A 24,505-nucleotide genomic window follows, 5' to 3' on the forward strand; every position below is an offset into this window, starting at 1 on the left:
CATGATACTGAGTATTTAAAAATTAGTTGTGCCCTGGCCGGGTGGTTCAGTCGGTTGGAGCGGCGTCCTAATGGGCCAAGGTTGCAGGTTCGATCCCCGGTCAGGGCACATACCAGAAACAACCAACAAATGCATAAATAAGTGGAACAACAAATTGTGTTTCTCTCTCTCTCTCTCTCTGCCTTCTTCTCACTCTGAAGATAAATAAGCTTTTTAAAAAAAATTAATCAAGTGTAGATCTCATGTTAAGTGTTCTTACCACCAAGAAAGGGGGACAGGAAGAAACTTTTGGAGCTGATGGAATCACAGTGTACACACACACACACATATGTCCACACTCGTCACTTTGTATACATTAAATATGTGCCTTTTAACATACCATTATACTTCAATAAAGCTGTTAAAACAAAAGTAATAAGGTGACCCTCATCAACTTACTCCAAGTTATTTTTTGAAAAGAGACTCCCATGTTTTAAGTATCAGCATCCCAGGTATTGGTATTCGGGCAGCGAGGGTGAAGTCGTACTTCGGATGGTCAGCGTCCGATTTACCTTCGTCCTCAGGTTGGCCGGCTGCGTCTTCCCACGGGACAGGGTTGCCAAGGCACCAGAGGCGGCTGGAAGGCTGCGGAAATGCCCAGCGAGAGCTGGGTGCAGAGCCAGACAAACAACACTCCTCGACTGTTTTTGGCATGTGCCCCGATTGGGGACAGATGGCACTGACCAAGCAGCAGGGTTCTGTCAGCCTTGAGCCCTGTGAGGGCTTGATGAGGACATTTTCAGGGCATGAAAGGACAGAGGCGAGGCTTCTGGCCCAGCAAATAATCCAGCCAGTCCATCCGTGAGCCATGCCTGCTCCGTGTAATGAAATCAGAGGCCAGAGTTAGCTCGACCAGACGACTCTGTGGGTGTTGGCGTGACTGATGTTTCTGGTTTCTCTTGACACGAGCTGACCAGTGGGTTTAGCTCTTTCTCGAGGCCTCTGGGAACATCCCACCCCTTCTCCCTTCTCAGGATGAGGGAGAACCTCCCCTTTACTTACTATCAGGGGCCTTGCGACCAGCCAGGCGCGCTGGCCAAAACTCTTCCAATGTACAGGCCGAGCGAGACACAGCCATCCTCACGTAATTGCACGCGGAATTTGGTGTCAGGAGGCCATCCCTGCGCACTCCGATTTTGTCTGTGACATTATGATGAAGGCGAAAGGTGCATTAAGAGCCTTGGATCTATATGGAGGCCATAAAATCTCGCCCCGAGACAGTTCCTGTCTAGGGCTCCTGCGCCAGAAATGGATCGATAGTCGCTGTGAAAATCCTGCCGAGCTTCCGACCAGCGGCCTCCTCCGCACCAGGGGGCGCGCACCGGCGGGACACTCTAGCGCCCCCCGCCCTCGGCCAGCGCCAAGTGCCCAGTTTACCCAGGGAAGGGGATCTGTTTTCCTGTTGTTTTCTTGGGAAAATCAACTGAGAAATATTAAGTTTGTTCAGTCTTCCGGGGCAAAGGTCTGACCATAGCTACCAGTCTACACCAACCGCGGACCGGCGCCCTCCCTGACCACGGCCCCACCCCCGCCGAGGCTGAGACTTGACGTCACACTTTAGTGATGGCACACTTTGTCATCAGAGAAATGTGGCAGAAGCCAGCTATTGCCAACTGACCAGACAGGAGAAACAAGCAAACGTGACAGGTTTCCGTGGTGAGCACACAGGTGGCAGACACGCGGATGTTCACGAGTCCCCAGGTGAGGGGACTTTTTGGAATCACGCCCCATCTCTCCACCAGGGGGCATCATTGTTCGGCAGCAGGAAGTTTAATCACACATTTCACAGGAGACTTGGAGGACGGTGGTATGGCTCCTTGATTTACAATGGCCTTCTGATTTACCACTGTAAGTGTACTGTAAAAGATTTTATTTATATATTTATTTATTTATTTTTAGAGAAAGGGGAAGGGAGGCAGAAAGAGAGGGAAACACCAGTGTTGTAGTTGCCTGTTGTGTGTCCCCTGCTAGGGACCTAGCCTGTAACCCAGGCATGTGCCCTGACTGGGAATTGAACTGGCAACCCTTTGGTTTGCAGCCTGTGCTCAATCCACTGAGTTACACCAGCCAGGACCCACTGTATATTTTTATTTTATTATTATTATTTTAAAGATTTTATTTGTTTATCTTTAGAGGGGAAGGGAAGGAGAGAGGGAGAGAAACATCAATGTATGGTTGCCTTTTGTGCGTCCCCTGCTGGGAACTGGCCTGCAACCCAGGCATGTGCCCTGACTGGGAATCGAACCGCGATTATCTGATTCGCAGGCCCGCGCTCAATCCACTGAGCTACACCAGCCAGTCCCACTGTATATTTTTAAACCACATTATGGAAAACACAGCTCATTTAAAGCTAGTGTTTAAGCACCTTTTGATTGTTGTTAAAGAGTCCTCTGGGCTAATAAGGAAGTTGTCTACATTATCCCAGGCCATGGTCCAACCTCCAATAAGACTGCTTATCGGGTGAAAGACACTGGCTTTCTTCTGGGTAGTTTCTTAACTAGAAATGTAGCTTAAATGCTACAGAAGCAACATAGGAAAGCTAGTTTGCAGCCCTGGCTGGTGTGGCTCAGTGGATTGAGCAATGGCCTGTGAACCAAAGGGTCACTGGTTCAATTCCCAGTCAGGGCACATGCCTGGGTTGTGCGCCAGGTCCTCAGCAGAGGGCATGTGAGAGTCAACCACACATGGATGTTTCCCCCTCTCTCTCCTTCCCTTCCCCTCTCTCTAAAAATAAATTAAGTATTTTTTTAAAAGAAAGCTAGTTTGATGGATGAACGTGAAGGACAAGTAGCCTTAAAGTGGTTAAAGGCGTCCTTTCTGCTTCAACAGCCCGGTCAGGTCGACCTGGAGCCGGCAAGGCAGGTTCGGCCAACACCGTCCTTTGGTGGGCGGTACACAGACTGGCGCCCTACCCCACCCCTTCCACCGCCGCCCGCATCAGATGAATTGATATTCTACAAAAAGCTTAGAAGAGGGGCGGATTCATGGCAAACATATCCTCCTTATGATGAACACAGACAACTAACTTGTACCCAAGGCCATTGCACTGAGTAGCATTAGCACAGGACTGCAGCACAGGCATCTTTGCAAGGACCGGTGAAAACGAGGCTGCCGTGTGACTAACTGAAACCATCAACATGCTTTCCCAGAGCAGCCTCGAGATCCCAGAGGCGGGACCAGGGACCACCGGCCCTGCTGCTGGGCACCCTAAAAGCACCTCCCCTTCAAGTAGCCGAGGGCACACAGACCCGTTTCCGAAGCCTCGTGCAGCCCTGCAGGGGCACGAAACTGCCCGGCAGCAAAGCCTCTCACAAGAACAGTGAAACAAAGACAGTAAGAGAAGTCCTCCCTGACTAACGCAAAGGGCTCGGCTTTGATCAAGAAAGTGAGTGTGCCGCTGTCAAAATGTAACTACTAAAAAAGAAAAGTAACTACCAGCCCTGACTTGCGGGAGTGTAGGTGACCCCCTCGGCCAACAGGGGGCAGCCTCTCCACATATGGGACAAATATTCTGCTCGGGACAGAGAACAGGAAGGGCTCAGGAAATTCAACATGCAGCTGAGGTGGGGCCAGGACAGCCGACTCTGCATCGGTGGGACGCGTGAGAGCTGCCGGGCGAGCGGCACCCGGAACGAAGGGTTTGCAGGGGCTTTGGTCATCGGGAAACAGATTGATAGCCATAACGGAAGCCACGCCGTTAATAAAAAGGGGACCGATGACACAGACAAATATATTTACAGATCATTGCCTCAACTCGGGGCCCGCCAAGGCTCAGACGCATCACCGCTTTCACATTTATTTATAGATCAGCGTCCTACTGTGATAAACAGTCGGCTCCTAACCTAAAAATACTGAAGATCGCAACATGGAACTGAGACTTTTTTTACTTGTCTTCACCGGGCCAGAGACGTCAGCAGAGGTCTGTGACCCAGCACCCTCTCCTTAGTCATCTACGTACAATAAACTACAAGCACCAGGCGCCGGTAACAAGCTCAGCGCACAGCCAGGCTTCGTTGAGAGCCTCCCCCAGGACATATCCTTCTCCGGGCCTCAGCAGACAGGTGGCCGCAGGTGAGAGCCATCCGAGCCTCACCTGGGCCTCATGGCTCTGGGCAGAGCTGCCCAGCAGGTAATCACACACTGGAAGGAGCAGACTAAGGGGTGGCGCTGGAAGTTCATTTCTGCCCAACATGATCTCGGTCACTCATCTGCTCCCTCGTTTCTTTGCCCATCAAACGCCTGAGCGCCTACTGGGCACCAGGAACTGGGCCCTGGGGGCCGAAATACACTGCAGGAAGTAGAAGGGACCGAATTGGTGCTCGCTCTGGGGAGACGGCTGATCACAGACTCCCCATTGCTTGAGGGTGACTAGGGGGAGGCCCACTGCCTTGGGGACCCAGGGGAACTGTGTCTGAGCAAAGCAGGGTGGGCCACCACTCAGGGAGCATGAGCGGCATCTGTCCCGCCACATCCCGGGTCCCTGGGGGGGCCCAGGCAGAAACGCATGTGAAGAGCACTTGTGTTCCGAACAAGGTTGCGTGCTTGGCTCTGTAGCCACCGGGAGCCACAGAAACATCTGTGGCAGGGGACGGCGTGGAGAGGTGCAGGTTCGAGTGGGCGCTCCCACGGCTGCCGTGTGGGCTGGAGAGGACCCAGGGTGGGCTGCACAGGGGCTGTGGTCAGAAGGATGGGAGAAAACAGACTGGGCAGTGCCCAGGGTCTGACCGAATATTCTCCATCAGGGAGAACCGGGCTTGGCTCGGTGGCTGGCTGGCAAAGGAAGCTGAGGAAGGTAGTTGGGTGACCCTGTGCCCCAACCTCCCTGCCCCCCAGTGGAGGGCTGACCTTTCACCCGCAGATGGGCAAAGACAAATACCTGAGAGGAGTCCACGAAGGAGGGTGGGCGTGGGGGACAGAAGACTCAGTGTGAGTTTAAGCTGGCACAGGGAGGGGTCGGGGACGGAAATTTGGAGTTGTCTGTTCACTAAAAAAAGCACATTTACACACTTTCCCTAAGCAGTTTCTAGGATGCCAGCCAGTAAAACACCGGCATGATTCCGCACGCGCGCGCACACACACACACACACACACGCACGTTAATAGGGGAAAAATGTGTTTTTTAAAGAAAACAAAAACTAACCATTAGCAGGTTGGTTACATAAATTATGCCTGTAAAGCCCCTGGACAGAGGGACTGATCCAGACTCAGGGATGCTGCTCTGTCCTCAACGTGCCCGACTTACAGTGGGGGGTGGGGGGCTGTCACACGCGGATCCTGAGTCGGGTCTGGGGAGGGCCCCGAATGCCGAGTCCCTAACAGGCCAGCAGCAAGGCTGCTGCAGGACGAGACTACAGACCAGGCGGACACGAAACAGCCCTAAGCCCTCCCTCCCAGAGCAATGCATCCCTGTCGGGAAGAAGTCGCTGTTTTGAGGTCCTTGTCCGCCTGCGTGTCCCGAAGCCAAGTTTGCACGGGAGCTGAGGGAGGGGCCTCCTTTCCGAGTTACGCCGACAACTGTCATCTCTCTGCGGATTATGATGAGCAGAGCTAGTTTAGGATAAGAAAAAAAAACTAAATAATCAGTAAATTGATGCATTGAAATGAAAAAAGTTTGTAGCCCTGGCTGTTGTGGCTCAGTGGACTGAGTGCTGGCCTGCAAACCAGGGGTCCCTGGTTCAATTCCCAGTTGGAGCACACGCCTGGGTGGGGGGTCAGGTTCCAGGGGGGGGGGGTGAAAGGCAACCACACACTGATGTTTCTCTCCCTCTCTTTCTCCCTTCCTTTTCCTCTCTCTAAAAATAAACAAAATTTTAAAAAGAAAAGATGTTTGTAAACCTAAATGCTATGGGCTGAACGCTTGTGCCCCCAAAGTCTCATGCTGAATCTTAACCTGCATAGTGGGGGTGTTAGGGGTCGGACTTAGGAAGGTGTCATGAGGGGGGAGCCATTGTGAATGGGGGTTAATGCCCGTGTAACAGGGACCCCGGAAAGCTGCTTTTGTCCTCCCAGTGTGTGAGGACGCAGCAAGAAGACGCCGGCTGTGAACAGAGATGAGGGTCCGCACCAGACACAGAATCTTCCAGGGCCTGGACCTCGGCCTCCAGCCTCCAGACAGTGAGAAATGGATGTCCACAATTTGCGGCATCTGTTACAGCATCCTGGCCAGGCAGAGGCACTGAGTGCAAGGTCGCACTTTAAATTGTATATTCTATATTACATTACTCTTAATAGATCATTCATGCTATTATTTCTAAAGAGCCATCAGGCAAAGCCCCAACCCACATTTTTTTCCCCAAGCTGAGGGGACCAGTGTCTGATATGACAGTTTTTGCTCTGCTGCTCAGTTCTGACCCGCTTGGGTCAGACCTGCGAGCAGCCGGGCCTTCTTTTCCAAAGGCTGATCGATGGAGGTCACTGCCCCCCACCCCCCACTCCTACCCACGTCTCCACTTACAACACTTCCGGGTGCTCCCAGAACAAACACAACACCCAGCACGCATCACCAGCCCATCTCTTTCATGGACAGACACATGCAGGAAAGCACACTTATGCACACACACACATGCGTACATACCAGCACCCTGGCCTTACCACTTGCTGTATTCCACATGCATCCACCCATGAGTCATTAATGGACTTTTATGTTTGCAAACAGCCCCTTCTTGGGGGCCAGAGAAACAGGACTTCCTGTCCACCAACTGCCCTGACTGCCTCAGGAAGCCTTGGAGGGGGGGTCCTGGGTGGTGGTTCTGGGGAGGGGACAGTGTGCAGGCTGGGAAGTGTGTAGCTCCTCCAGTTGAGAAGCAGCCGGAGTAACGCCCAGAGGCCGCCTCCACATTAGGATCTGCAGGCTCAAAAATATTCCCCAAGATTTGCCCTCATCCGTTCCCCACAGAGTCTGACCGGTCCCGGCTTCGGGGCAGAGAAAGCCCTGCCCTGGGCAGCAACCAGGGCTCGGAGGAAGGTTCATGGAAGCCAGCTGAGAGGGAGGGTGCTGCCGTTTACTGAACATCTACTGGGTGCCAGACCCCTTCTGAGCCCTCAGCATGAGTAGTGGATTTAATTCATTGGGGTCCCGTTCAATGAGGCAGCAGCCAGAGCGGCGGACTCCCCTGCCCCAGTTAGCACCAGAGACATCATTGAATGAGGGAGAAGCATAGGCTCCAGGAGAGACCTGCAGAGGCGTGGGTGGGGGCCCCGGAGGGGTGCTGCTTGCATGCTGTGCTGGGGTGGGGACAGGCAGAAGACAGCTCCGCAAGGCCTGCTTGGGCCTCTTCCTTGCACAGCCCTTCAAACTCAGCCCCAGGCCCTGCGGGAGGGCAGAAATTAGCCTTGGGCCCACCAGCCAAGGTTGGGAATAGGAGGTACCCAGGGAGGCAGGGATGGGTGCCACTGACTTCCAGACTGGGGGCTGCAGCTGGGAGCCTCTTCCTCCCTGTTGCTTCTCTCCAAGAACTGCGGAGGCAGCGGTGTGGACAGGCGGGCGGCCGGGGGAGCCCTCCACACTGAAGCAACTTTTGGGGCCTGCAGAGTTCCCACCGCAGCCTAGGAAATTTTCGCTCCTCGAAGCCAAGGTGTGGCCAGAGCTGGACAAAGGAATCGGTCCAGGTCTCTCCCAGCTTTTGGTGGTGGCCAGCTGGCCTCGGGTCCTCCCCACCCCCCACCACTGTGTCCCAGGTCACATGGCCTTCTCGCTCGCTGTGGGTGAGTTCCATTTCTCTCTTGCAAGAGCACCCCGCATTGCAGTCAGGGCCCCCTGAGCCCAAGACCTCCTCTGAACCTGATTATACCTGCAAAGGCCCTATTCCCGAGCAAGGAATAGGTCACGGATTTGGAGGGCAGGGACTTGGCGACAACGATTCACCTCACCCTGGTCTGTCAACAGAGGAACAAATCAGAAGCATTACAGCACTCTGAGACATTGAAGCCTGAGGGTGAATGAGTGTGAAGTGTGAGTGTATTCACCCACACATACTTGTGAATATATGCAGAAACCACAGGACACACTTTCCCCTGGGGTGTGTTCACACCCAGGTAAATGCACCCATACGTGAAAAGAAAATATTCACGCCCTGCTGCCAGGCGCGGTTCCTTCCTTCCCTCCCTTCCTTCTGTGGCAGGTGGTACAGAGGCCTCTTGGCCTTGATCTGTAGGGTGTTTATGTATTTGCCATGTATAATGTGCATTTTTTTGCCCAAATTTTTAGGGAAACATAAGGATGTGCATTATACATGGGCTTTAAATGATTACACTACATACCATGAGTACGATAATGGACGTAATAGTCATCCTTTGGTTTATTTACAACAATATGGTGCACAGTATACACGACAAAACACGATTCGGGAGAAGGTACGTCTGCACTCCTGCAAGTAGGAGACACCTGGTGGCTGTGCGGTTCCCTGAGCTGCCACCCTCCGGCAGGCAGGGGGCGCAGCCCGCCCCACGCAGCGCTCCGCTCTCCGCCCGGAAGCCCCGCCTCTTCCGGAAGTCAACACCAGTGCGCCCGGAAGATGGCGGCGTCCACGAGTGCGGAGTCGCGGGGCCCAGGCGGCTGCCGGCGACGCGTGGGTCGCGGGAAGCGTCCGGGCAGGCGCGGGCCTGGGGGCGACGGGGCCGGAACCCTGAAGCGGCTAAAGGTAGCAGTGGAGGAGTTCGTGCAGGCGGCCTCCGAGGGCCAGCCCCCAGGCGGCCGCGAGGGGCCCCGGGCGGAGCGGAGTGCGCCGCCGGGCGGCAAGAAGAAGCGCAAGGAGCTGAGAAAAGAAAAGCGACGACTGAAGAAGGCGCGCCGGCTGCAGAGGACTGGTGGCCCCGCGCAGGGTCCGGGCGGCGGGGCCGGGACTGCGAGCGGGCACCAGGTGGAGGGCGCTAAGGGGCAGGGCGGCCTGCCGTCCCCGCCGCGTCGGGCCCCACGGCAGCCACAGGCCCCGCCGCCTCTCCCGGCCCCAGCGAAGATAAAGACCGCCAAGGTAAAGACCGCCCCGGCCAAGGCCAAGGCCGCTTCAGCCAGGGCCGCCCCCGGGGACACCCGGCCCTCGGCCGCCGCCAACGCCGCCCGGAAACGGGCGCTCCTTGCGGCCAACGAAGAGGAGGACCGAGAGATCCGGAAACTGGAGCGCTGTCTGGGCTTAAACAAGCGCAGGAGGAAGGATGACTCCAGCTCTGTGCCTCTCAGCTTCGCCCGCGACGGGCTCGACTACATTTTGGGAGCCCTGGGGTCCGGGGACGGCAGTGGCTTGTATGACAGCAGCAGTGAGGAGGAGGGGGACCCCGGACAGACTTCCCGCGAGAGCAAGGGAGAGAGTGTTGCCGGGAGCGAGAGCGACACCAGGGATGGGAGCGACCAGGAGAGCATCTCCGGGGATGAGAGCGACAACGACAGCGACTCCGGGGACTGGAGTGGGGAACAAGAGGACGAGCAGGAGCAGGAGGAGGACGTACAGAAGGAAAAGCGAAAAAAAGTAGAAGGGAGCGCGAAGGGGAAATGCGGGACGAAGACGGTCCGCTTTGCGGAGGATGAAGTCAGGCATGAAAATCCCCCGGAGGATGTTGACACGGCACAGCAGGTATCGTGGGAACAGGTTCAGCCCCTGGGACTCCCCTCAAAATCATGATGGGGACAGAGCGTGGGACACAGGGGCACAATTTGTGTTTGAGCTGAGTGTGGGGAAATCTGCTAATCTACTTCTATGTTTGTAAATTCCCATCGTGAAGAGTTAAGGGAGAAAACCTCTCAGGGCCTTTTATCCCAGGGACTAAAAGGCCATTGGCACCGCTTGTCCTGAGGGACATCCCCATTCCCGGTTTCCTGCCTCGCTCTCCAAACCAGACTGTGACCACCTCCCCCTTGCTTTGCCCCTCGCCCCCTCTTCCTTCACCTAGGTCTTTTCCTTTCCTACCACTGCAGGAGTCTTCATAAAACACTAAACTGATCTATAACACTTGCTTCAGCAGTCTCACAGTGGAGATCAAATTCACAGGCCTGAACAGGCCTGCCTGGGCTTCCCTGCCTGTTAAACCAGCTTCACCCCACAAGCGCCTTGAAGGCAGCCAGTGGAATTGTTGTTGCCTTAACCAGCGCCCCCCATCCACAGGTTTGCTTCCTTTGCATTCGGTTACTTGCTGTCCACTGTGGTCCGAAGATAATTCAGTGAAAAGTTACAGAAAGAAACAACTCATGAGCTTTGAACTGGGAGGTGTCCTGAAAAGTGTGATGAAACCTCATGCTGTCCTGCTCAGTCCAGGGTTGTCCCTTTGTCCTGCACATCGAGGTTTTGTTTGCCACCCACCCTCAAGTCACCTAGCAGCCCCAATGTCTGAGTGTTCAGGTGGTTTGTCACAGTGTTGTGTTGCTTGTGTCCAAATAACCGTCATTTCACTTAATGTCCCCGAAGCATAGGCGTAGTGGTGCTGGCAATTTGGATTTGCCAACAAGGAGCCATAAAGTGCTTCCTTCAGGTGGAAAGGTCTGTATGTTGAAGTTAGCACTGTCTGCGGTCTCAGGTGTCTTCATGGGCGTGGGACAGAACCCCCGCAGACAAAAGGGGGGCTGCCTCCCTGTCACTCCCACTGGCAAGGCTTCCCTGTTTATCTGCTCATGTCAGGTGTCGCTGGGACGATCCCCATCTCCGGTGGACGAGCTGTCTCAGCCCCTCTCCCTGGTGCCTTTGCACCCGCACTCCACTCAGCTCCTAAGCACTGCAGCTCCTGTCGCAGAGCCTCGTTTCTGGCGGCTCCTGGCTCTCCTGCCCAGCTGGGGTAGGCAGGGCCGACACCATGTGCACCGGGGTCATCACAGAGCAGCCATGTCCGTGCACGCCAGTGTGTTTTCTCCAGAGTGTGAGCTCCCTGACAGCAAGGGTCATCCTCACAGGTGTTTCCTAAGGGCTGCCACTTAGGAGCCAGGGTGTGATGGCCCGTGATCACGATTTTCGACTCCCTCAATTGACAGTCTAGGAGAGTGAACAGTGGATTGGTTTTGATTTTATCGTGAAATTTAGATACTAGTTTTTGACAAGTTCGAAATTACCTTAGACCACTTTGCCTGCAAAGCTGGCCGTGCATTTGGTGTGTGCGTGCTGCTGCGCCGTGCCCCTGTAAGTTACACCTGGGCGGAGTGTGGACAGTCAGTGCTGCCGGCAGATCCCCAGGGGTCCAGCCGGGTCTGAGGAACTGCAGAGGGAACCAGGGCGGGGAAGTGCACTTCTGTCTGCACAGAGGGTGAGCCCATACCCTGAGGAGCGCTCACTGGGGCTGTTCCGGAGCTCGATGCCTGTCTGACACTGGTTCGCAGCTGTGGTCAATGGGCACAGCTTCTGCCAGGTCCTGGGAATTTAACACCCAAGTGTGAAAAGCGAAGGGGGGAGTGGGATCTGTTCAGTGTAGGTTTTTGTCATGTGTTTCTCTCCTTTTCAGCAGCATCGTAGTAACAATGGTGAGAAGTACATCCCCCCGCACGTGCGGAGGGCAGAGGAGGTCGTGGACGCCCAGAAAAGGGAGGAGAGACAGAGGCTCCAGAAGCAGGTGCAAGGCTTGATCAACAGGTAACCTCTCGACGTCCTCACACTGTCACTGAGAAGAGCCATTTGTTCCTGTTCTCTGAAAACGCAGACACTGTCCCGGGAATTGGAAGGTGGTGAGGGGCAGGACTGCTGCTACTGATCGGCTCCCTTCCGCCCCCGCCCCCATGCAGGCAGACCCCAGTGGGGAGCCGGGGTGCCCACCTGTTCTTTTCGGTGCTCATCAGAGCTGGAGAGCCACACAGGTGCCTGGGGGCTGTCCAGAGAAGTCCCAGGGACGAGCGACAGCACCGGCCGTCCCCCTGCAGAGGCAAGGTCACAGCCTGTGTTGGCCTCCCGGTCGGAAGCAAGGTCCTCCAGCCCAGGGCCCGCCCCCCCCCCCAACGTGTGTGAGCTCTGCAGCGTCACCCCGTGGCAAGCACACAGGTGACGCATCGAAGGGCCGTGCACCTGAAACCTGCATCATTTTGTCAACCGGTCTCACCCCAATAAGTTCAATTGAAAACAAAACTGTCCCGGCACCCCCAGCTCTCCTGCTACCCCTTAAGGTCACACCCTCATTGCTTTTTAAAATATTTCTTTTTAATGGAGACAAAACACTATCTCCATGGCACACCTGGAATTGCACCAGATGAGCTGTTTCAATGTTCTGTATGAACACGGGGTGTGTCCCTCGCCCCTGGCACCCTAGGAAGCAGGGTGACCTTTTTTCAGTGTCTAGCAACTCGAGATTTCCATGTCAGCTGAAAAATGGGAAGTTGTTGCTAGCAGCATGTGCTGGTGTGTGGGGCAGGTTCCCTGGGGACATGGGGCCAGGGCAGCGCATGTAGCGCCCTCAGGGGTCTTACGGGGGTCCTGGGTGCCCCGCGCTGTGGCTGCGTGTCAGCGGGAAGGCAGCAGCCGCGTGGCTGCAGGGTGCTGGAGGGCTGGGTTCCAGGGCCGGGGGAAGGCTCTTGGTGGGGCAGCGTGCACCTGAAACGTGGTCTGCACGTCGGGAGCAGAGGGCTTTATCTTTGGTTCCTAAAAGACATGGGAAGTAATTCCTGACAACTGCACCCCTGCTGCTCTCTCCTCACGCGTGTGTGCAGGCTGAGTGAGCCCAACCTGCCCTCCATCAGTGGGCAGCTGGAGGAGCTGTACATGGGCCACAGCCGGAAGGACATGAGCGACACACTGACCGGGGTCATCCTGAGCGCCTGTGCCCCAGACTGGCCTGCACCCAGCCGGCTGGTGATGGAGCACGTCCTCCTGGTCAGCGTCCTGCACTGCACAGTGGGCATCGAGGTAGGCCAGGCCTGGGGAGCGCGGCAGCGCACGCATCATGGTCTCAGCCACAGCCCACAGGTGCTGGGTGCTGGTCAGCTGTGGCCTTTGTGTTGGGCCATTCTTACCTGTCTTTGGTGTCAGTTAGTTTATCTTCCTTAGGGCCGACATGGCCTGGCCTTCAGTTTTCTCGGGGTCCCTCCAGGAGTCTTACTGAGGGATGGTCGTTCTGGTGCCCCCCTCCCAAGAGCAGGCCTGGCTGTAGAGCCCGGGGCCCCGTGTCCTCACCACAAGGTCCTCACAGCCTCCGGCAGGAGGAGTCAGAGTTGGACGGAGCCCCACTGCACAAGTGCAGCAGAGCCTGGGGAGCAGCGTGACAGCCCCAGACCACAGGCCTGTGTTCGGCTCCTGGCCCAGTATGTGTCCCGCCATCCCAGTCTGCCAGACGCTTCGTCATTCTAGAGCAGGGGTGTCAGACTCCTCTTTACCAGGGGCTGCGGCAGCCTCACGGTGGCTCCAAAGGGCCGGGTGTAATGTTAGGACTATGTCAGTGTAACTGTTCCTTACCTAGGAGCAAGGAGCTCAGCACTGCCGCCGGGTGGAAACAAGGTGCCGGGTGGATAAAATAAGGTGGAGGGTGGAGGTAACTCCATTCTGTCCTCCAGCCACCACCTGGGGTCCCCAGCTGCCATCGTTGCCTCTGCAGAAGGTCTAGCAAGTTTCACAAGTAGGGATCATCCCTGGGAGCCTGGGTGGATACGTGCTCGTTCCGGGTAACCAGGTGACTTCTGCCTGGACTGGGGACAGGGACAAAGGACGGACACTGGCTCTGAGTCCTCAGGGCTTTGGGACTCCCCTGCTCCGCAAGCCCCAGCTGCTTGGGGTCTGTCTTCCAAAGTTTTATCTCTAAGAGCTCTCCCTGTCCCACATACGACACCAAGTGGCACTGTCCGCAGCAGAGTGTGGCTGAGCCCCGGGTGCCGCTCCCAGTGCCTGGAGTTGCTCAGTTTGGCACTGTCGGGGGGGCTCTGCTGGTGCCCACGGCCCCCTGCAGCTGGGCAGCTGGCCCCAAATCTGGCAATTTCAGCTCAGAGGGAACTTCATGTGGCTGCAGTGAGAGCTGTGACCCCTGACCACCTGCAGCGTGTCAGGTCCTCCCTGGACCTGGAAGCCGCTGGTGTGTGTCTCCCAGACCCTTTGCTGAAGGTACAAAGGACACCAGGCATGACTCATGTTGGGGAGGTCGTAGGGACCTCCCACTGAGTGGGGGCTGGGGCTGTGAGCTCTCCTACCGCTGTGCCCACCGAGTCCAGAGTGTCAGAGCCCAAGGCAGCAATGGCTGCACCGCTCTGGAGCCTCTTAAAAATCAGAAATCCGATCTCTGTAGGTTTGTGTTAAAGTTCAAAGTCAGAATCAACTCACACACTTGAGTAACTTGAGCGACGTGAACCGTATTTCTACTTTTAAACGCTATGCTGAGTCACATTTCAATCCGAGACGTTCAGTAAATTGAGAGTTTTGACGTGTGATACCATTTAAGAACCGCATTCACGTGTTGCACACACGGTGCCGGTCTGTGTCCCGTCCAGGTCGGAGCTCACTTCCTGGAGGCCGTGGTGCGGAGGTTCGACGGCGCGTACAGAGCAGGCTGCAAGGGCAGGGAGTGCGACAACCTGCTCACCATCGTCGCCCACCTGTATGGCTTCCGCGTGGTGCAGTCTCTGCTCGTCCTCGACCTGCTGAGGAGGCTCGTCGGGACTTTCACGGAGAGAGACGTCGAGCTGGTCCTGCTGCTGCTGAGAAACGTGGGCTTCGCACTGAGGAAAGACGACGCCCTGGCCCTCAAGGAGCTGATCGCGGAGGCCCAGGCCAAAGCCCGCGAGGCGGGCAGCAGGTTCCAGGACCAGACCCGGGTACGGTGCGCCCGTGGCCTTCTTGCCCAAACGTTCAGACACTGGCCAGCACTTGGAAATGAGTGTGTGTGGTAAACACTACATTCCTTTTCCTCACAGTCTATTATCCTTTGATTTCATGGCTTTATCTTTGATGAATGAGTGAGCTTTAGCTCTTTACTAAGAACTGGGGTGTTCTGCGGGTTTAAGAAACAATTTTTTTCACACTCCTCCATTCACAGAGTGTTTGCTAAGAAAGGCCATGTGACTCGGGGCTCAGGGTCGGCCCCCCTAGAGTTCTGCTCTGGCCACTGGACAGCAATGTGCCCTGAGTCTTCTAAGCCTTGGTTTCCTGTCTAGAAAATGGGGCTGATCATGGTTCCTGCCTCCTTTCTGGTTCTGCAGATTGAGAGGGACGGGGGACTGGGGAACCCCTATGGGATGTCCATGTGGGGCCCACAGGGGATCAGGGTGGAGGCCGTTGCAAGGACTAGGCTTCTGTCCTGGAGGCACCTGGGGGGTTCTGAGCAGAATGATCTGGGAGTGTTGGTGCTCAGGGTCACTGTGGCTACAATGCAGGGGAGGGAGGTGGTCTGGCAGGACGAGCCCCTGCGGGGCCCGAGCCAGTGGCGGGGAGGGTTAGCCCAGTTGCAGTAGATGTGCGTGTAGGAGTTAGGATTGACCAGACGTGGGGGAGAGGGACAGGGGGGCGGGTTTGGCGCAGCCTCTCCACTCGGGCCTTCAGTGGGCAGCAGCAGCATGTGCGGGGGGGGGGGGGGGCACAGGCCCATAAGGGAAGGCCGGCCCAGCCTTGAAGTTCCGAAATGACAGTCCCTGGGGGCACCGGCGGGGGAGAGTATGGTCTGTGCCCTGTGAGGTGGGGCTCCGGGGTCGAGCAGGGCCGACTCTCAGACACTGGACTGACACAGGCACCAGGCTGGGGTGTCCCAGAGGAGCCACCTGGTGTTGAATCCCCAGAGGTCAAGTTTAAAACACAAGTCCGCAGAGATGAGAAGTACACCGTGGTTGCCTGGGACAGGGTTGGTGGGAATGGGCGTGGCTGTTAATGTGTTGGAAGCTGCTTTTGGTGGGGATGATGAACTCATCTAAACTTGTGGATAGTTGCGCTGCCCTGAACATACTGCGTGTGCACTTTAAGTGGGTGAGGAAACCTCAGGAAAGGCGTCTGGGGGTCTCTGTACTGCTCTTGCAGCTCTATTTACTAGTCTGTATGTCTGGCTTTATTTTCTACTTAAGAGTCAAAGAAGGAAAAAGGCTAGGAGTGGGGATGGTGTCACCAGCGGGAGAGAGCAGGGGTGGCTCAGACTGTGGGGCCATGAGGGAGCTCGCGTACACTCCAGGGGCAGGCAAGTGGAGACCCGCCTGAGGCCGCCTGCACTGAGCTGGCTTGTTTCTCCCCACGTCGGAGGGGCGGCTGTTTAGACTGTTTGAAATGACGGTGTTCACTTTCTGTTTGTATGTTAAGGTGCGGTTTATGCTGGAGACGATGCTGGCACTGAGGAACAACGACATGCGGAAGATCCCGGGCTACGACCCCGAGCCTGCGGAGCGGCTGAGGAAGCTGCAGAGGACCTTGGTAAACCGTCCAGACTGCCGTGGCTCGTCACGGTGGGCCCTCAGCAGAGGCGCCATCGTCAGGGACAGAAGGCGGGGGTGGTGGACAGCCTGGACCGGCCCAAGCGTTTCACCTGCTCCTTTTCCTTCCATCAGGTGCGTGGTGCTGCCTCGGGCACAGAAACACAGCTGCGAGTGTCCTGGGACAACGTCCTGAACGCCCAGCAGACCGGACGCTGGTGGATCGTGGGGTCCGCCTGGAGCGGGACCCCAATGATCGACAGCAGTCAGCAGAAGGCCCTGCAGAAGCCGCTGGCTGGCACGGTGCGTGGTCGGGCCGCAGAAGCGCGTGCGCTGTGTCAGAGCCCTGACCACAGTGGCTCCAGCCACACCGGAGCAGCAGAGCATGCTGACACTGGCGAGTGACCCATGCTCCCGTCGTCCCTCTTCTCAGGTCAGTGCCAAGATGCTGGAGCTCGCCCGAAAGCAGAGGATGAACACTGATGTCAGGAGAAACATCTTCTGTACGATTATGACCAGTGAAGACTTCTTGGATGCATTCGAAAAGCTTCTAAAGTAAGTATTTGTGTGAGCTCTGCACCCAGACGAGTGGGCATTAGGCAAGGGGGCTGCGTCTGGGCCAGGCCGTGGGCCGGGCCTGCCCCTCGGCCACTGGTGGTTCCAGGCTGTAGTACGTTCTCCTGAAAGCTACTAAGGGACCAGCTGGCATTTCTCAGTGGTTGTTCTGAATTGCTTAAAGTCTCCAGGTTGAAGGTGTCTTTGTAATAGTAAATTTAGAACTGCCTCGTATGGTTTCTGTAAATAGTTGCAATATGATTTTTAAAAGTACCTGGGTGATGTTTACAAGGAGCTACTAAATGTATCCAGCCATTTTTCTTCCTTGCTTCAAATTTGGAATGAGAGAGAGGGCCATGTCACAGGACTGGACACTTGCCCAAACTCGGCCCTGTACCGGGCAGGAGCTTGTCACTGTGGACAGTCAGCGCCGGCTCGGGCCTGGCCCTGAGGGCCGTCAGCCAAATGTCAGTCCTGCTTCCTGTCACTTGGGAACTAGTCACAGGCCTTTGTCACCAGCATAGGACTCGGGTCGGTGTCCCTCTGGGGACAGGACTGGGCCTGTCGCTCCTGTCTTGTTACTGCCACCCCCTCTGCTCAGCTCCCTTTTATCCAAACTGCAAGGCGGCGTGATCCTCTGAAAGGTTTTGCCTTAAACCTGTTCAGGCTTTTTTTTTTTTTTTTTTAAGAGAGAGGGGAAAGGAGGGATAAAGGAAGAGAAACGTCAATGTACGAGAAATACATCGATTGGTTGCCTCTTGCACACGCACCAACTGGGGACCTGGCCCGCAACCCAGGCCTGTGCCCTGACTGGGAATCGAACCAGCGACCTTTCGGTTCGCAGGCCAGTGCTCAGTCCACTGAGCCACACCAGCCAGGGCGACCTGTTTAGATCTGGTGGGGTGAGGCCTCTTCATTGCTGCCGCATGTGTTCTGCAGGCTTGGACTCAAGGACCAGCAGGAAAGGGAGGTGGTGCACGTGCTGGTGGACTGCTGCCTGCAGGAGAAGAGCTACAACCCTTTCTACGCCTTCCTGGCCGGCAAGCTCTGCGGCTACGAGAGGAGGTTCCAGGTGACTGGTCCGCATGCCAGCAGGTCCCTGCGCTGCACTTTCCTCTCCAGGTGTCCTGTCATCTGGGCCACCTCTGGTGGGCGTCCTACATCAGGCCACAGGGAGAGCAGCCGGGACAGCCCATGCCATGTCCTCCGAGCCACCTGTCCGGTCCCAGGCGAGGGGCTGTCCCTGCCTGCAGCTGGTGGAGTGTTTCTGGTCCGACACCACACCATCCTTGTCTGAGGCTGCCACAGGCATGAGGGACGCATTGTGCCCCTGTCCCCGCAGGCCGCCGCACTTCAGGGAGGGCAGTGCAGGGTCCTCAGAGTCCCAGTTCACCGGGCACTGTGACTTCATGGCTGCGCAGGGCCCCTTCAGATGAGGTTCTCAGAGAGTCAGTCTAGCAGTTCGCTGCATTTCAACTTCTTTTTTCATTCTTACCTTAGATGACTTTTCAGTTCAGCATATGGGACAAATTTCGGGACTTGGAGAATTTGCCAGCCACTAATTTCTCCAATCTGGTTCATCTGGTGGCCCACTTGTTGAAGACAAAATCACTTCCCCTTTCCATCCTCAAGGTTTGTGTGACGAGGGACATTACTAAAGGCGATGAGAACGATGACAGGTGTTTGTGCAGTCAAGGCCCTGAGCCGTGGTTTGCTTGCAGAGCGGGTCTGAGCCAGGGGCTCCCATGGGTGGGGCCTGATTTCGGGTTCTGTGTGGCCACTGCCACGCTGGGAGTCAGGGGAGCACGGGGTCACGGCCACTTCCCCTGCCACAGGGCAAGTTACATACAGTACAGGCGCTGCCTCGCCGGCCCCCTTCCCACGGGGCGTCACGCCTGTGAAAGGCAGGTGCCCAGGTGCAGGTCTGCACTGGACGGTGAAGCCTGGGTGCAGGAGAGGGGGTTCCAGGCAGCCCGCTGGGCTGGGGCTGTGGGGCCACGTGTCCTGCAAACTTGAACCGTGGGAGAGCCTGAGGGTCCGAGGGGGGTTGGGCCTGGATCCCCGTGCCGTCTCCTCCCTGCCTGACAGACCCGGCAGCACTATGGTTTTCTGCACGTCCACTTACGGGTTGACCTTGGTCTCTCTGGGGTGTGCCGTTTCGGCCACGGACTGAAGATGAGGGCCAGGCTGCACACGGCGGCCAACCCCCTTACCCGCGGGGGATCACTCCAGGACCCCTCGTGGACGCCTGCAGCCACAGACGGTGCCGAACCCCCATGCGCTGTGCTTCCTCCCACACACGCGTGCCTGCGCTGAGGTCAGCCTGTGGGTCCAGCTCTCCCAGAGGTGCACGGCTTCAGCTCCTCATGTGGCAGAATAGGCACAGCGATGTCGGGGGGTGGGGGGGGCTGTAGCAGCAGTCCTGTGGCTGTGGTCTCTAGCGCCTTGCTGTCCTGTGTCGCCCTCCCTCGTGTGACGAGGTGAGGTGACAGGGAGTGAGGCCAGTGACGCAGCGTCAGGCTGCTGTGGGCTGCGTGACTGTGTGGCAGGAGGAGGACCCTCTGCTCTGGGTCATCGAGCCCTGGTGACGTCAGAGGTTAGAGAAACTGACTATTTTGGACCACAGTTAGCCACGCACGGCGACTGAAAGCATGGCGGATGCAGCCGAGGGTGGGGGGTGGTGCTGGGCCGCCTCCTGAAGGCGGACCTGGGATGGAGCGGGTCAAGCCTGCCCATCACTGGAGCGGACCTCGTCCTCAGTGCGCTCAGCTCCAGAGATGAAGTGCCCGGCTGTGCAGCGGACACCCCAGTAGCTGTGTGGAGGGGCTCCCGCGGCCCCGCAGACATGGTCACTGCGTGTGCCTGGACATGGCTTCACTTAAGGGCAGCGTGGCTCACCCTGAGTGGATCCAGGACCTATCGGAGAGCATCAGCCCGATCAACGCAACTTTATTTCTCTCTGCATCCTGACTCTTTCAGGTGGTCGAGTTCAGTGAACTAGACAAACCCAGAGTCCACTTTTTACGGAGAGTGTTGTACATGCTGTTGATGGAAACAGAAGTTGAAGACCTGGGTGTGATCTTTGCCAGGTAGGTGCCGGCCTGTTCGGACGCAGTGTGCGGAGGAGCCGCAGGGGCCGGGCTCACTCCCGCAAGTCGGGGCCGCAGGTCACTGTGCAGCCTCAGTCCCTGTAGTTCTCAGCTAGCGTCTCACCCGGTGGATTGTGGGCACTGGAAGCCTGTCCAGTAGTGAACTGACACTGACTCCTGACAGGCGGGGGTCAGCTGGCCCCTCAAGAAGTCTCCCTTTAAATGAAACCAGGTTCCGTCTCCCTGTCCGAGACAGCTGTGCTGACGGCCGGCACGGTTCCTTTCCAGGGTGTCCGACAACCCGAAGCTGGGTGTGCTGCGCGAAGGCCTGAAGCTCTTCATCAGCCACTTCCTGCTGAAGGGCACACAGGTGCCCCGCAGTGCCGAGGAGGCCGGCACACTGCGGGAAAGAGCGGAGCTCACCACCCGGGCCCTGCAGGGCAGGACTGCACTGAGGATGTAGGGCGCTTGGGCGCCTGCGTGCGGCCCAGCTGACTGGAGGAGCGCGGAGAGCCACGGCCTGGCCTGCTGCACCTCAGATGCTGTATTCTGGGTATTTTTTGATCCAAGGCTCTGCGTGTGTTGTAGACACTTGTGTGCATGTGGGAGGCGCGGGCCGACACTGGACAGGGCTCTGTGACCAGACAGGTGGAGTGCGGTGTGTGCACATGTGTGCCTCTCCTGTGTGCGTGTACAGACGAGGCGGGCCACTAGGGGCAATTACAAAGATGTGGGCTCGGTTTTCACCTCGCCTGTCAGTGCAGAGTTCAGAATCCGTCAGTGACACGTGGCGCCTGCTTCTCGGTTGATTTTCAGGTACTGGGGACGCTCACGTCCGGGACTGTCAGCGGCAGCCAGGCTCGGTGCTTTGCGTGTGCAGGCCATGTGACTTGGTGAGGCGCGTCCCTCCTGTGTGTGTGGGCTGCTCACACCCACCTAGTGGCCCTGGGCTGTTGAGCACTGCCCTAAACCCCTTTGCAGGGCTTCCAGGGGCTGGTGCTGGGCTGCGGCTGGGGAGCAGCGTCCGGGGTTCAGAGGACATGTGCCCAGTGAGGCGCGTGCCGCCTGTTGACAGCAGACTTAGCCTGTGGTGCACCTGCCACCACCAAGACAAGTGTCATAGTTTTCAGCCCTCAAGAGTGTGCGTCCCTCCCAGGTACTGTAGGCCTGATGTAAACGTCACCTTCCGTGGGTGCAGAAAGTTGCCGCGTGTGCCACACGCACACAAACCCCACAGCGTTCTGCCCTCCACTGGAGCCTCGTGGGCAGCTGCCCCGCCTGAGGGAGCGCCCCAGTCGGGCCCCCTCCACACACACTTACACACAGCACCAATGCGACCCTGCGGCAGCTTGGGGCCGGAACCTGATGTGTGTCCCAAGGTCTGTGGGCGCCTGAGCTGGTGGGCCAGTCTGACCGTGCGGGAGACTTGGGGAACCTGGAGCCGGGCCCCCATGGGCTCTGGGCTTGGACGGTGAGAGGGCCGAGGGGTCAAGTGCGCCCGAGTCTCCACCTCCTCCCTGGGTTTTCACAAGGAGCCTCTGCTGGCTGGTGACTGGGTGTGAGGACCGCGCCACCTGAGGGGCCAGGGCCAGGATGTCCCTCCCCCTGCTCCCTTTGTGGAGAAGAAAGGCTGTCACCCCTGCACAAGCTCCTGTGTTCTTACAGGTGACTTGTGGGTGACTGTTCACACTGACAGAGATGTAGGACCCAGAACTCAGCCAGGTGGCTCTGTGACTTGCCTGTGCCTGTAAATGAAGAGGCCGGGGCAGGGGGGCATCTGGGAAGCTTCCAAGGACCAGGCACCCTCGTCCAGGTCAGGATCCGGCTCCATGGAGCCTGCGGAGGTTGGGATTGGGCCTGAGGACCCTGGTGGAGAGGGGAGGGTGAGGAAGGGGGTGCGCACAGAGCGGGGCAGCTTGACTCACAGAGCCCTACCCGAGGGGCTGGAACAGGCGTGCGCCTGGGCTGGGAGTTAACAGACTGGGACACGGCGCAGGCCCAGCAGCCCTGGGGCAGGCGGAGGTGTGGGCAGTGTCCACTGAGGCCTCTGAAGAAACTCCTGACCAAGCACAAGGGGAGACCCAGACAGGACCTGAGTGACGCGGATACAGGGCATCCTGGGAGACCGGGTGGGCCAGTTTCTTGGGGACGTGACGGGGCCTGGGAACGGGAGCTTTGCCTTTTCTCACTCTGTGTCCTGCTCCGAGAGCTGCCCATCGGGGCTGGCAGGAGGGGTGGGGTCACGCGGTGCCATTTATCTTGCGGCGAGCTAGATAGAGGATGAAAAATGAAGCTGGCGTGATAAGGTGATGAAAGGGAGGTGGGGGCCAGCTTGAAACACTGCGGTGACTTCAGGGCCCTGCGGGCCATGTGTGTTTGGGAGACAAAGCCTCGTGTGTCTGGCCCCAGAGCTGGCAGTTTGGCCTTGAGCACATCCAGAGGGGACAGGTGGGCCTGTGACCTCCCGCAGCTTGTCAGGCGGCCACCTTCCCACCCACTGCCCCAGGGGAGTGAGGTCTCCTGCCCCAGGAGCCAGCTCTAGACTTCTCTCTTCGTCCCTGGGGCTCCCGTCTGACCCCAGCCCCTCACTGGGCCAAGCGAAGTCCAGACCTGGAGATCGATGGCTCTGGCCTGAGTGAAGCAGGCCTGGCTGGTTACGTGTATTTAAAAACTGTCCTACCCTGGCTGGTATGGCTCAGGGGACTGAGCACTGGCCTGCAAAATTGAAGGGTCACTGGTTTGATTCCCAGTCAGGGCACAGGCCTGTGTTGTGGGCCAGGTCCCCAGTAGCAGGCATGGAAGAAGCAACAGATCCATGTTCCCCTCTCTCTAAAAGCTAAATAAAGCGTTTTTAAAAAAATTGTCCTCCATAGAAAGTCACCTATACGGCCCACTCGTTTCATTTTGTCAGAGAAGAGAGTTTCCGGAGAAGGAGGGAAGGTTCTTCCCCTTTTTTTGTGGCTGGCCCCTGGCTGACCGCCCCGCTTGCTCGCTCTCTCGTTCATACGGGGTGGGCAGGGGCAGGGGCAGGTGTCCAGCTGCGAGCACACGGAACACAGTCTGTTGTGTTACTGTCACTGTTCTGCAGACACACAGCAGCACACGTGAGGTTCGGGGGGGTCGTTGGGAGGCCCAGACACAGTGATGCTCAGCTCCTGAACCCCCGCCTGTGTCCCCTGAGTCAGGATGCCCTCCCATGCCGGTGGTGCCACCATCACACCCAAGTTCACGCAGCCTCGTCCAGCTGACAGGCCAGGTGTGACACCGCCTGCCATTCCAAAGTCAAGTTTCCACCACTGTGTCTGTCCTGGAGAGAGAGCAGCCATGGCTCAGGCGTGTCTGCAGCACAGGACACAGCAGCCTGTCACTTCCCGACGTGTCTCATGCAGGCTCCTGAAGCGCGCTGGCGGCTGTGCTCACGTGTCGCTCGGGTGCAAGCGAGCCTCCGCACAGGCATGTGCGGGAGGTGCTCCCTTCAGCGCCCGTCACGGCTGCTGACCTGTTAACTTTGTCATTCTTCTCTTGTTAAGGGTTTTTAATTTGTATTTAATGATTTCTAGAGAGAGGAAGGGGGGAGAGACTGATTTGTTATTCCCCTTACTGATGCATCAATGGTTCATTCTTGTACGTGCCCTGACCAGGGATTGAACCTGCAACCTTGGCTTGTCAGGACGATGCTCCAGCCAATGGGAACTACCTGGCCAGCCTGCCTCTGTTCTTCTGAAGGGGAGTTAGTCACCCAAAGGTCAGGACATTTTACCAGAAAACATGTGACAACATGTGGGTCAGGCCACCCTGACGATCCCGCCAGAATCGGGCTCTGCCTGGGGCTGCCGAGGGCGCATTTTCTGTCCTGCCACTGCCCCTGTGTCGGCAGCTGGCACCTCCCTGCCTGGGCCGGGCCACGCAGCCGGCTGCAGCGGCGTCCTGTGCACGGAAGGGCCGAGGGCTCCACCCTGTATGGGGACGTGGACGTGTGCAGGAGGCAGCCTGTCTGTCTCTCCCTCCCTTCCCCTTTCTCTAGAATCAACAAGCAAATCCTCAGGTGAGGACTTTTTCTATGTACTTTCCTGTACTCCTTTCCGCTTTTCCCGGAGAAGACCCAAGTGGCCGCGCAGAGACTGCGGCAGCGGCGCTGTGGGCGTCAGAGACGTCCTCACTCGCTGCGGCGGGTGCAGGGTGTGTCCGCAGTAGAAGACCCCAGGTGGGGTGGGTGCCCTGCCAGGCCGGCAGCCTGGTCTCCCACCTGCCTTGGCACGGCCCCGCCCCACCCTGCCCAGGTGTGCTTACCAGGGGCCCCTGGCTCCCAGCAGCAGGGCCTGACCTCCAGCGCAGCTGCCCCTCATGGCCCAGTGTCCAGGACTGGGGCAGTTTCTGGTTACACTGTCAGCACCTGGTGTCACCTTGTCTGTGGGCCGTTTCAAAAGACATCGGGCACCGGCCTGTGCGGTCCTGTTTCTACTAGGTGACACGCACCACCTGCCGGCTTACCAGCTGGCCTGCTAGCTGTGAGGCGCAGGGGGACCGAGAGCACCCAACCTGCCAGCTTCAG

General features: G+C 57.5%; 1 protein-coding gene across 2 annotated transcripts; it reads left to right on the plus strand.

Moving 5' to 3' along the window:
• Positions 1 to 8,535: 8,535 nt before the first annotated feature.
• On the plus strand, positions 8,536 to 22,898 carry NOM1 (nucleolar protein with MIF4G domain 1). 2 transcript variants are annotated; one of them, XM_037131950.2, is made up of 11 exons: positions 8,536 to 9,605; positions 11,455 to 11,582; positions 12,647 to 12,842; positions 14,411 to 14,734; positions 16,200 to 16,310; positions 16,445 to 16,612; positions 16,743 to 16,864; positions 17,804 to 17,936; positions 18,365 to 18,496; positions 19,844 to 19,953; positions 20,242 to 22,898. In XM_037131950.2, the coding sequence occupies exons 1-11, from the start codon at positions 8,553 to 8,555 to the stop codon at positions 20,414 to 20,416; spliced, it is 2,652 nt and encodes an 883-aa protein (XP_036987845.2). In that variant the 5' UTR covers positions 8,536 to 8,552; the 3' UTR covers positions 20,417 to 22,898. The 2 variants fall into 2 exon arrangements, with proteins under 2 accessions (XP_036987845.2, XP_053527880.1); XM_053671905.1 differs by having other exon boundaries at positions 11,458 to 11,582.
• Positions 22,899 to 24,505: the final 1,607 nt, after the last annotated feature.

Source organism: Artibeus jamaicensis, unplaced genomic scaffold (genome assembly GCF_021234435.1).
Source record: "Artibeus jamaicensis isolate MK-2021 breed Jamaican fruit bat unplaced genomic scaffold, CSHL_Jam_final contig_718, whole genome shotgun sequence".
NCBI classification, from domain to species: domain Eukaryota; kingdom Metazoa; phylum Chordata; class Mammalia; order Chiroptera; family Phyllostomidae; genus Artibeus; species Artibeus jamaicensis.